This window comes from Solanum dulcamara, chromosome 10 (genome assembly GCF_947179165.1).
Source record: "Solanum dulcamara chromosome 10, daSolDulc1.2, whole genome shotgun sequence".
NCBI classification, from domain to species: domain Eukaryota; kingdom Viridiplantae; phylum Streptophyta; class Magnoliopsida; order Solanales; family Solanaceae; genus Solanum; species Solanum dulcamara.
The window spans coordinates 72,437,841-72,450,217 of record NC_077246.1 but is presented as its reverse complement, the minus strand read 5'-3'; the positions used below and the strand labels follow the sequence as shown (position 1 = coordinate 72,450,217).

The 12,377-nt window shown below is 31.9% G+C and overlaps 2 protein-coding genes across 2 annotated transcripts; one reads left to right on the top strand and one right to left on the bottom strand.

Moving 5' to 3' along the window:
* The first annotated feature begins 2,133 nt into the window (after positions 1–2,133).
* On the top strand, positions 2,134–4,375 carry LOC129870637 (protein PYRICULARIA ORYZAE RESISTANCE 21-like). The gene is made up of 3 exons (XM_055945464.1): positions 2,134–2,371; positions 3,179–3,260; positions 3,370–4,375. Exons 1-3 carry the CDS (start codon positions 2,348–2,350, stop codon positions 4,065–4,067), a joined length of 804 nt encoding a protein of 267 aa, XP_055801439.1. The 5' UTR covers positions 2,134–2,347; the 3' UTR covers positions 4,068–4,375.
* A 2,392-nt stretch (positions 4,376–6,767) lies between these two features.
* On the bottom strand, positions 6,768–10,972 carry LOC129870636 (microtubule-associated protein 70-5-like). The gene is made up of 11 exons (XM_055945463.1): positions 10,788–10,972; positions 9,397–9,482; positions 9,249–9,314; positions 8,973–9,143; positions 8,728–8,898; positions 8,408–8,563; positions 8,165–8,311; positions 7,889–7,960; positions 7,391–7,801; positions 7,229–7,304; positions 6,768–7,040 (listed from the first exon to the last, which is right to left on the bottom strand). Exons 1-11 carry the CDS (start codon positions 10,882–10,884, stop codon positions 7,033–7,035), a joined length of 1,461 nt encoding a protein of 486 aa, XP_055801438.1. The 5' UTR covers positions 10,885–10,972; the 3' UTR covers positions 6,768–7,032.
* Positions 10,973–12,377: the final 1,405 nt, after the last annotated feature.

The window sequence follows — 12,377 nt, the reverse complement described above, 5'->3', positions numbered from 1 at the left end:
GAAAAATTACATTGTTGATATATAAAAATTAAATTTATTTTAAAAAAATTATTAGTGTCTGCACTACTTCACATGGAACTAAAGATTTTTAAAAAAAAACAAGGGGGGGGGGGGGGGGGGGGGGGGTCCAATTAAATATCCTTCATTGTTGATATATTTTTACATTTTATTAAAAATTTTAACTCCGTCACCGATTATATATCTTATGTCCCTATCTTACCCTACAGACGTTCATTGATTTAATGATACAAAATTCCAGAATTTTGTACCATGGGGGCCAGAATTTGGACGTTCCAAGTGTTTGAATGGCTAAATAATAGGGGCCCAAATGTCGTAATCTATTCTTTAGGGTTATTATCATATATATGGAAGAGAAGTTTAATATTAAAATTCTATGGACTATATATGGTCATTGGTTACGTATTATATCTATCTAATTCAAACCAATAAAAACCACTAGAAGTTTTTTGATGTTGGAGGAAAGAGATGAGAATGACATTTTTGGAATTTATGAGGAGGGAAAAAAAATTATGAGTTTTTCTTTAAAAAAATTATTTTTATATTTTAAAAATATTTTCACTCGTGGAAATAAGTTCCTTTAAAAATTAGCTATCGTAGTAAAAAGAAGGGAAAACAAATTTTATAAATGATATTATACGCTGATTGTCTCATTCCTACTCTGACACTTTGAATTGACTCATCCCACACCCGAATACATAATATTTATCTAAATTATATCTAAAATGTTATTGAGTTAATAATTTTTACTTGCCTACCAAATATCAAAAATTTTTAAAAAAACTACTTATTTTTTCAAGAAAATAGATTCGAGGAAAATTTTGTGAGAAAAAAATAATTCAAGATAAGCACGCTTGAAAATGGTGAAAATAACACCTAAATATTAACTAGTAATACTAAAATTATTTCTAAAGAAATCCATGTCATAATAAACAAAGGCTTACTATCGAAGAAAAAATGCAAACAACTTTTTATAACAGGTTAAATTTTATTTATTAGAGTAAATATTAAAATCGATTTTATTTTTCATTACAAATATTATTTAATTATATAATTTATTTTACAAAAAAACATAAATAAAATATCAAAGATGTTTGTAAAATTAGATTATTTTATTCAAATTTTAATTAATCATAGGAGATTTTCTCATGTAATTAGTCAACAAATAACATGGGTTAAGCATACCTGCCATGTGGGGTACATCTTCTATTATTGCACTAACCAAACCAAAACCACTTCCTACTCTATTCTTTACTTTTTCTTACATTATAAAAATATAAAATAATAAGAATTAGCTATAAAATTAGTTACTAATTTATTGTTAAATATTTTTTTATAATTCATTGCTGATTTGTCATTTTAACAAAAGCAAATTATACTATTTTCGGCATCATATTAGTTGTCATGTTTCCTTTTCAAAAGTTAATTTGATTAATTTTTAAAGTTAAATTAAATTAGATCAATTCAATATTTTTTACAGTTAAAATATAAATATTCAAAGATTATACAAAAAAAAAAGACTACTGGTTGCAATTTTGTCATATCAATTTGATAAATATATATAAATTTTAAAAATTAATATTGGCCAACTTATATAATTTAAATTTAAAGAAGCGAAACATGACAGTTAGTATAGGACTGAGAAAATCTATTATTTCCTTAATTGGATTCAAACTTTGATATATAGAATTCTTCACTATTTGTAGTGGTGGAAATAGTCAAATAAAGTGCACACATAAGTTAATCCAAATACCAACACATAAGTGCCTTATAGAAGTGATTATCACTAACTAATATTTCTAGTGCAAAATCAGAATTTTCACTATAATAATTTTAAAAATATTTAAAAAATATAAAAAGAAATCAAAAGAGTTGAACATCTCCTCTATATATATACAAAAACAGTTTTAACTATATATAAATAATGTATTTTTTTATCAAAAGAAATTTATCTGAATCCCTCGTTTCTACCTAGCTCCGCCCCCACCCATCCTACTATTAATGTTTAGGTTTGAAAAAAGTTAAAGAAAATGGATAGGTGAGGTGTGCCAATCAAATCCAGCACATGCAAACAAAGAGTATATAGTCAGCAATCAACAACTAGCAAGCTAGACACCAGACAATCAAATCAATAATATCATGAATTTCAACAAATTCCTTCAATTTTCCTCCTAACATCTCATCACACACTTAGCCTTTTTCCCTCTTTCATACTATTAATACCACACTCTTTTTTGCTCCTTCATTCTCTCTTTCCTTCTCAAATTTTTTCTTGTATATCACAAGAAAATTAATCATTTCTTTTCCTTTCTAATTTCAATTCTTAGCAATGGGTGGTGATCACAAAGAGAAGGTAATGTTTGCTTTTTAATCAACTTTAGTTTGTATAGTTTTGTTCTTCTCTTTCTCTCTCAGCAGTAGCGAAGTCAGAATTTTCATCAAGAAAATTCAAAATATAAAGAGTAGACACATAAACCTGTTGAATGAGCTTCGACATCTACTATATATATATATATGAAAAATTATTTTAATTATGTATAAATAATATAATTTTCAATCGAAATGTGCTCGGGTGAACCGGCTCCGCTCCCGTCTACAAGTTTATAAGTTATTCCTATGTGATGTTATTTTTTTTAGTCTGTCTAAGAAATATTACTTTTTTCTATATGTGATAAAATTGTTCTATTTGGGATTGTACACAGGTAAAATTGATCATTTTTCACTTGTTTTGGTTGTTCTAATTGTTAGTGAGAAGATACTTTTTGAGGTAATTAGGCTTGTAGATAGGGTATTTTTGAACTATTTTGACTAACATTATAATGATATTTTTATTCAAAAAAACGAAACACAGGGCAAAGTTATCTTATTTCGAATCTTTAGGGTATTTTGGTCTTATTTTTTTTTATTGAAGAATAATTTAACTTAATATTCTAATGAGATGATTATAGTGACATAAATAATTTATATCATAAATAAAAATATTCATATGCTTTTGCTTAATCATCGTGGCCAGTCAAACTTTAACAGATAAATTAAAACACAGATAGATAATAGTATAACACAATAATTTAAAGTTGTAATCATTGAATTTTTCTTCTTTTGTTTTGTTTTTACCAATAAGGAAATAACCTTACAATTCTTTTTGTTAATTTCTCTACAGACCACTATAATGGTACTAAAGGTTGATCTTCAGTGCCCTTGCTGCTACAAGAAGGCCAAGAAAATTCTGTGCAAAATGCCTCGTGAGTCTCTTTTTCCAATCAAATTACCTTTACATGTTAGATCACGTTATCTATGTTATTTTCAAGATTATTTTTTGTGTATTTAATGTTAAAACGATTTGGATTGCAGAGGTTCGAGATCAGATGTATGATGAGAAAGCTAATACTATCACCATTGTCGTAGTGTGTTGTAGTCCTGAAAGGATTCGTGATAAATTGTGTTGTAAAGGAGGAAAAGCAATCAAGAGCATTGAGATCAAAGAGCCCGGAAAGCCCAAAGGGCCCGAGAAGCCCAAGGAACCAGAGAAGAAAGTCACCTTTGAGAAGCCTAAAGAGCCTGAGAAGCCCAAGGATAAAGCAAAAGAGCCCGAAAAGCCCAAGGATAAAGCAAAAGAGCCCGAAAAGCCCAAGGACAAAGTGAAAGAGCCCGAAAAACCCAAAGGACAAGAAAAGCCGACGGTAATTGATAAGCCCAAGGACAAGCCCAAAGATCCCGAAAAGCCCAAGGATGGTCCTATAGCTGCAATGGTGGCAACACCGTGGATATCTGAACCAATGATGATGATGATGCCACCAGTTCAAGGGTACCCGCAAGCAACACCTGGATGTGGTTGCGGGCAATGTTACTATACCGGTGGCCCGTGTTATCAGTATTTCGGAACACCGGTACCCCCACAGCCCACCCCATACTACGGTAACTACTTGTATGGATATGGGCCTGGGCCTGGGCCTGGGCCTGTGCCTGGCCCATCTAGCTATGGAAAGGGTTGTTATGTGAACAATGATTACTATAATGAAGAAAATGGTCAAGGATGCACAATTATGTAATGTGACCCAAATCATTGTGGGTCACTTAAATGGGCCTACTTTCTACTTCTTTATTGGGCTTCTAAAAGAGTCCAGAACAAAGTTTTGGGCTCCACGTGAATGTCTATTTTCTGTATTATTATTGTATTCATTAAAATAATAGTACCAAATACGATGTATACAAGGTATATAGATTTATTTTAATGAAAAAAAGTGCAGAAAGAGAATAATAAGTAGGTGACCTGATAGATGGTGAACTGTCTTGTTATATTATATATAGTAATTTGTTATACCATTTGATTAATGATTTTATAAAAGTACTTCACTAATCATTGCCCTTTTTAAAATAATAATTTGTTGTATGATATATCTTCGATTATATATTTATTTTCCACTTTGTTCTCCATACATGTACCTATGTTGTTTCTATTGTCGTTTCACCTTTTAGTATATGTCTTATTAAGCTTGAGTGTGAATAATGATACTCTCCGTCTATATTTACTTGTCCATGATTGACTTGACATACATCTTAACGATCAATAAATAGAATAATAAATTTACTATATAAGTACTCCTAATTATTAATATATGTCATCTCACTTGTTGAAAAATAAATTGAAATTAACAAGTACTTAATAATAAGGACAAAATAGGTATAGAGTAGGAAATTATCTCTTGATTTTTCAAATTGGATAAATAAAAATGGAAATCCATTTTTAGTATAGTAGACATAGGTTTTTCTTTGATCATGATTTTTTCATACATTTTTTAAATATTTTAAATTATCAATTATTTTGATTTATAATACTTTTACCTAATTTCAAACGGGTTCAATTTTCAATGATTTTAGCATTGAACTTTTTATACTTTTGAGATTATAGGTTCAAATTTAATTTGTGGTTAAAATTTTAGTAAATTTTAACACTGTGTATTAAAAAAATACTAGGTTATACTGACTTTTGCCAAGTAGGAAATAATAGTATAATGTATAGTATATACTCTAATAATTAGCTTTTTTAAAGTAATTATTCTCTGAATATTCTACTCAATGAGAACGTGAAAGTCAAAGGTCAACTCCAAGATCATGAAAAAGCAAAAAAAGAAATGATATGAAAGTGGATTCCAAAGAAAACTTGTCCGTTATAGTAAATTGTTGTTATAGAGAATAATTGTTATAGGGAGATTCAACTATAGTGTATGTTAAATCTCCTAGTTTTTTTTTTTTATATATATATACTTTTTGATATTCTAATCCCCTTTAATGAAAATCTTGGCTCCGTTACTACGACTAGTTCCTAGTTCCTTAAAATATGCATGGTTGCACAAATTTATTAACTTAAATTTGCCTTTAGGAAGCTCTTAAAGGTGGCCTGCACGTTTCAATATTATTTTTCACTATGACAATACTATAAATATAGATAGTCCTTTGTAAAATAACTCTTAATTTATTTTTTTCAACTTTCACGCAATTGATCATGGGAAATTGTATTGATACATTATTACTATCTCCATCTTTGAATAATCAAGAAAATGATTTATCCAATGATCAAATATTGATCAGATGTGATGAAGAAGAGATGCAATATTATGTTATTCAACAAGTAGTTCAACAATGTCATTCACCTAGATGTTTATCTAATGACAAGAATGATAATTGCAAGAGTCAAAGAATCAAAATTGTGCTATCAAAGCAACAATTGGAAGTGCTTGTGAATAATGTTAAAGAGCTCCAATGTGGACAAATCCCAATTGATCAATTTTTAAGAGTAAGAGAAGGTTGTAAAAGATGGAAACCTTGTTTAGCTACTATTCCGGAGTTGTAGCAACAACAATTACACCTCAGTCCCAAATATTTCCGAGTTGTAAAGTTTTTTTTTGTTTGCTTGATCATCTACTAGTATCTGAAATGCACTAGCTCAACTGATCTAATTTCAATCATGCTAGAAATTTCATCATTTTCAGGGCTCAAATACGGGAGAGCTTTGGTCAAAGTGGAGGGATTTGATCCATCTCATCACTTACCTTGGTGATACCAACCTGTTGGAATGTTCAAAACTCTGATCCGGGGTTGTCTAGACACATATTTGACCGTGGTCAACCCTTATATTTCTAAATTCATTAGTTTGACGTGAAGAGTTGTTATAAAAAGAAGATGAGAGCTGAGAAATCCATAAATGGAACACTCCTATGTAAATACGCCTCTCTTTATGTGCCAACTAACAAAATGATCATCTAGACACCTTCAAAATTTGTATGTTACTTCAGCTTGTGGAGACTCGTTGAAGTGCCCAGATGTGCATTCTAAAAGTGGGAGTGTTTAGTTGTCAATTAAGGTCAAGTTAAGATGTCTATCAGGAGTGTTTAATACAATGACATAATTGTATAGAGAAGAAATTTCAGATTTTCTTTTCATTTTTTCCTACTATATAGTTATAAGTACAAAACTCAACCCTGCTTCCCAATTTTAACATTAATTGTGGATCGATTTTCTTATATAGTCACTCAACTAATGGTATAAGAGCTGAATCTATCCAAATTCTTGATTTTCTACATATTATATTGTCCACACATCATACACTGAGGCGTTGGGGATGCACATTTATACAGTGTTAATACTAACAGTTCTATTCCTTGACACAAAAAATATAAATCAAACTTTCAATTATTCTTATTCATCTGAATCTAAAGCAGAGAATAACTATACAAATGAGAAGCATAAATCCATAAACAAAAGAATTACACTCCAATTGTGACAAAATAATTAATCACTCACTTTACACATAACAAATAAATTGAATCTTTATTCCTTTGATCAGTCACTATTTACTCTTTGTATATATACAAGAAATGCAAGAATCAGACTGATGAAAACCAAGAAAGTAGCTCCACTTTGTCTTCCATTACAGGATTCACTCAGCCCCACGCATAGCTGGAGCTTAGTGCACCATGCTGCCCCTTTTTTTTTACATGAATCTTCAAGATGTTCTCATGACCCTAATTCAAATATAGACCATCTTCAAAATTAGTATGGTATAATGATAGTGTACAAAAAAGCTATGTTGCTCGGATCCTTCAAAAATGTTGCCGAGCCCTTGTCAGATCTTCCAAATATGCAAAACGTTTGGAGGATCTCAGACACATCGGGTGGTATTTTTGGAGGATTTGAGCAACATTAAACTGACCTTGTTGCTTCACTTTTCGTTTTCTTGCTTCAACTTCTATAGCTTTCGACAACGTCTCAATCTTCTTTGTTAGCGTCTGTAAACATCAAACAGATTGAAAAAAATTATAAAAAGAAGACGATAAACGTGTGTAAGGACTTTTGTTTTATGGTAATACTTCACCTTAATTTCTTCATCTTTAGTATTCAAAGCAGATTCTTTTGTCTCACAAAATTTCCTCAAACAAATAACTTCTTTTTGTAGCTTGTCATACAAAAAACCTGATACTATATCATCGTTATCGCTCTGGCTGCATCCATTAGTCTTATTTTCATCCTGATCACCTCCTTGGTTCTTCATCTTATGTGCGTCTGTGATTTCATTACTGTTTCTATCCACAATAGAGTTCTCCTTCATTTCTTCATTTTCCTTTCCAATGCTTCCAACATTCTTATTTCGAGAAGTCCATAAACTCTTTTTTACCAAGCTATTTCCAAGATAGTGTTTAGTCTTTTGAGGTTTTGTGGATCCATTAGGATTGAACACATGCCTCAAACCTTCTTCGAGTGTTTTGAGCCTGAGTTTTAGCTTATCCTATCGCAAAAAAATTTACCGGATGAGCAGAAAACACATTAAGTTAGTTTCAAGAATCGCGTAGTGTATGAGAATTGAAAAGCTCACCTTGAGTTGTGCTTCTGCCTTGGCTGTTCGCTCTGATATGCTTAATTTGTCTCTCAATCGCTGCATCTCTGCCTATAACATATAGTTTTAAAGTATTCCAATAAGTCTAACTGATAAGTTATAATAAATACTTATTTAGTAGGCGTTTGGACATAGACTTGGTTGAAATTTGGAAAAAAAAGAGTAAAGTTCTGTTTGGACATTCATTTTGCTTGAAAAATTGGTCTATGTCCAAACGGCTCCTTAAGTCACGCAATATTTTGCTATAGTAGTGACCTGCAACAGCCTTCTTTCTTCTAGCCATTGTTTTACAGGCATAACTTTGTCATTTTCATTTTTCCACTCGTTTGCCACGACAGTTGCTACTCGGTTTGCTGAAACCTTAACTCTTGATAGTTCCCTTTCCAATGTCCTCTTTTCCTCCTACAAGATTATGAAAAATTCAGGCCTTGTGATCTGCATATAACATATTCGTACGTCTAATAGCATTATTAAATACGTGTCTAGATGTTTCTTTACTTGTAATTCAGATATTCTTCGTTTGTAGTCACGAAGTGTATTAGCTGCTGCTCCTCCAGCAAGAATTGCCTCCTCAAGTTCTATAATAGTTTCGCTAAGCTTTTCCACCTCAAGAATCTTTTGACGATTCGTCTTATCAAGTATTTTGTTTTCCTCCTGCATTGAGAGGAATGACGTAGCCAGAATTTTCACTAAAGGGATTCAGGATGTAAAGAAGTAAACATACGAAAAAAGCTGAAGAGGTCCAACATCTGCTATATATAGATAAAAATAATTTTGATCTTGTATATACAGTGTAATTTTCCGCTTAAAACTCCTACCTGGAAGATTTCAATCTGTCTTCTAAGCTCAAAGTTCTGATTTTGAATCTCCTCTACTATTAATGCTCTTTCTAAAGAACTTTTTAGAATCCGTTCTGCTTCAAGCAACGCGACTTCTTTAGACCTCGTGTGTCTTTCCAATGACCTTGTATCCTCCTGTAATGCTGCAATCTAAAGAATTTGCCAAAGAAAACAAGTTAATGCTTGCCAAAGCACTTGGAATGAGTTTTATCATTTTAAAGTACCTCATTCTTGTACATCTTAATCTCTGCCTCGAGGGGAGCAATAATGGACTCGAGAGGAGGAGCATCATCGTCTTTCTGATCTGCGTATACTCTTCTAAGAGTTGCTTCAGCAGCATATTGTGCAGCCAGTGCTTCTTTCTTCTCGTTAACGAGTCTTTTCATATCAAGATTCTGCATTTTGAAGTCATAGCCAATAAGTTTACGCGCCCTATTTGCTTAAAGAAGTGGTTGCTTTTGAATAGCATTACCTTTTACACGAACGATACAATGACATACCTTTTGTTCAAGAACATTTTCACCAATTTTCAGCTTTTCCTCCAATCTTTGAAATTCATTTCCGAGCTGTGAAAAATAGGAATTGCATCATCAATATGATATCATAGTCAAATGTATGCCAAATAACAAATCTAATAGAGACTAATACCTCTTCAAGAGCCTTGTCTTTGAGGACTTCAGTTGCTTTCAGAGCCTTAATTTCACTTAACGCTACTCCAAGTTCTCGATCCTTCTCTGATGAAATTAACATCAAGAATTGAAAATCAATAGCTAGATTCCACTCTTATATCCATACGTAGCATTTTACAGGCATGCACATATATACGTCGAAGCTTCAGAAAAGCTAGTTACAAAAAAATTGATATACTACAGCCCGAAATCAGGACTTTAGCTAGTCTTTAAGCCAAAAAAAAACTATCTGATGATTATACGAAAGTGCAAGGTTACCTAATCAACAACAACTACACCTCAGTCCCAAACAAGTTGAGGTCTGTTATATGAATCTCAGGTCATATCATCATCATGCCTAATCGTTAAGATCATTTCGGTGTTAGCCTAGCAAGGACTACCTGAATTTTCTCCTCATTGCAGTACAAACTGTTGTTATTTTATCAGCATATTATTACTTGGCCTATTTTAAGACAAGCTAGACAGAAAGAATCAGAACAAACTTAAAAATATACTCAATTCTTAAATTGTTAAATTTTCAATTGTTTTTTCTGCTGACTGAATGTGACACCAACCTATGTTGCTCGAACTCTTCAAAATTAACACCAGGTACATGTCAGATTCTTCAAAAGTAGTGCATTTTTTGAGGATCTGACATAGATACGACAACATTTTTGGAAAGTCCGAACAACAGAGCTACTAAATTTGAAATCTTTTGGTAAAAAGGATGATGTAATGCTTGTCCTAAAACATCTTTGGCAGAGTAGTAGCACCAAACACACAGAAACTTGTTAACTCCTCTAGCAACTATTGTTATTGATCGTATGTCCAAATCAATCCAACTATGAAAGTAATAATAATAATAAAAAAAAATCATCAATTAAACATGTTGGATATTGAGAAAAGACAAAAAAAAGGGGCAGCTCAGTCCACTAAGCTCCCGCTATGCATGAGGTCGCGGAAGGGCCAGACCTTAAAGATGTCTATGTAAGCAGGCCTTACCATGCATTTTTGATGAATGTTGTTTTCGCGGCTTGAACCCCATGACCTTCTAATCATATACGGTTGCTCCCTTCATATAAAGCATGAAGGGGAGCCTTGAAGCAAGAGTAAAAGTTACCGCTATGTGATCAGGAGGTCATGGGTTCAAGCCGCAGAAACAACCGCTTGTTAAAAATGCAAAATAAGGTTGTATACATGAGACCTAATGTGGTCAACCCTTCCCCGATCCTCGCCTAGAGGAAGCTTTAGTACACCAGGATAAATACACAAAACTGTCATGGCAATAGGAATATATATAATACACCATCTAGCTTAACATTACAATCAATAAACACAACATAAAGTGAAAAACTAAAAGTAGTTTTTAACCTTTGAGTTGGTTCTGCAAATTATTGAGTTCCAAGATAACAGGATCAGGATGAACATTAAAAAGTTCCTCACCACAAACTTCATAAAAGCCTGACATTTCTTGTGTTTCTATAACTTGCAACTAAAAGCTACTAAGAAAGAAATAAGATGCTTATAGGACTTAGTAATTGTAGCTATATTTGAAGTGTCCATTTACTTATATAAAGAAAAAAATTGAGTTGAATTAAGTGAATGAACTTCCCTTCTTGTTAAGCAAACCTTAGAAAATAACAAATCAAAACCAACTTAATTATATTAAAAGTATTTTTTTAATCCTTTTTTTTGGGGTGAAAGTCTACTATATAATATTTCAATTGTACATTCTTTTTCCCAGTTTAACTACTCAACTTTGAAAAAGATAGTAATGATTATATGGAACAATATCTCAATATATTATTAGCTGTAACATATTCTTGAACTTTGTCTTTAGTGGAACAAAATTAAAAAAAGAAACAATTAAAAAAATGGAGGACAAGAAATATTATAATTTAAAAAATTGAGAATTTTAAATTAAACAAGACAAAATGCTAGGGAATAAAGGCTAAGTTGTCCTACACTTATCTGGACTTTGCCTTTTGAAGCTTTCCTTAAGCAGAAAAGGGGTGTTAGGTAATCAAGTTTCATTTTATTAAAATAAAATAAAATAAAGCTCTTTTCTTTTTCTACTTTGCCCCCTTCTTTTCTTATAGGAAAAGAGATTCTTATTATTTTTCGGAGGGTTAATCATCTGGTGTTTGAAACTCACGGGTCCAACTAATTCTGGTTCGTACTACAAAGAGTTCATTTAAGTGGAAAACACTCCTTACTAATTATGTCTTCATTTGCATAGCTTAAATCCACCATCTAATACTTGAAATCTATAGGTCTGACTAAATTAAATTTGCACATTGTAGGACTCGTTAAAAGAGGAAACATTCTCTATCATAAATTTCTTCATGCCAAGGACTCGAACATAGTCACTCGATTAATTCATATTCGTACCGCTTAAGCTATATTTAAGGGGGAAATTAAAAACTCTCCAACAAGACATGTCTTCATTTCCAAGGCTCGTATCCATCATCTGGTACTCGGAACCCACGCGTCGTCTGGTCAGACTAATCTGTGTCAAGTAGGGGCCGTTGCTTCTTATCGAAATTTTTTTATTTTCGAAGGTCGAACTTAAAATCTCTGGTTAAAGATAAATGAATCTTATTCATACCACCGTAGTATTACCTGTAGTATTACGGAATAGGAAAAGATAAAGGAATCTTATTCATTCCACCGTAGTATTACCTGTAGTATTACGGAATAGGAAAAGAGATAAAGATGTATAACTCTAATTTAATTAGCTAAGAGAATTTACTTAGGGATGGATGTGATATTTTCCAAACATAATCTCTAAATATTGATGGAAAGCTCCTTCCACTTTAGATTAAGAAGAAATTAAATTGCTTGAGCGTTAAACACTCCTTAAAATCTTGAAATCCTTGATAAAATTCAAAGAAAATGAGATGATGATGACAAATAATTGAAAAAGGGGATTTAAACTGAGTTTGCTTTAAAGTACATAAA

Coding starts and splice junctions, on each gene's coding strand:
- LOC129870637 (XM_055945464.1), top strand. CDS start 2,348: ATGGGTGGTGATCACAAAGAGAAG. Junction 2,372..3,178: donor GTGGTGATCACAAAGAGAAG/GTAATGTTTGCT, acceptor ATTTCTCTACAG/ACCACTATAATGGTACTAAA. Junction 3,261..3,369: donor AATTCTGTGCAAAATGCCTC/GTGAGTCTCTTT, acceptor TTTGGATTGCAG/AGGTTCGAGATCAGATGTAT.
- LOC129870636 (XM_055945463.1), bottom strand. CDS start 10,884: ATGTCAGGCTTTTATGAAGTTTGTGGTGAGGAACTTTTTAATGTTCAT. Junction 9,483..10,787: donor TTTGCAGAACCAACTCAAAG/GTTAAAAACTAC, acceptor TAATTTCATCAG/AGAAGGATCGAGAACTTGGA. Junction 9,144..9,248: donor AAAATGTTCTTGAACAAAAG/GTATGTCATTGT, acceptor TTCAAAATGCAG/AATCTTGATATGAAAAGACT.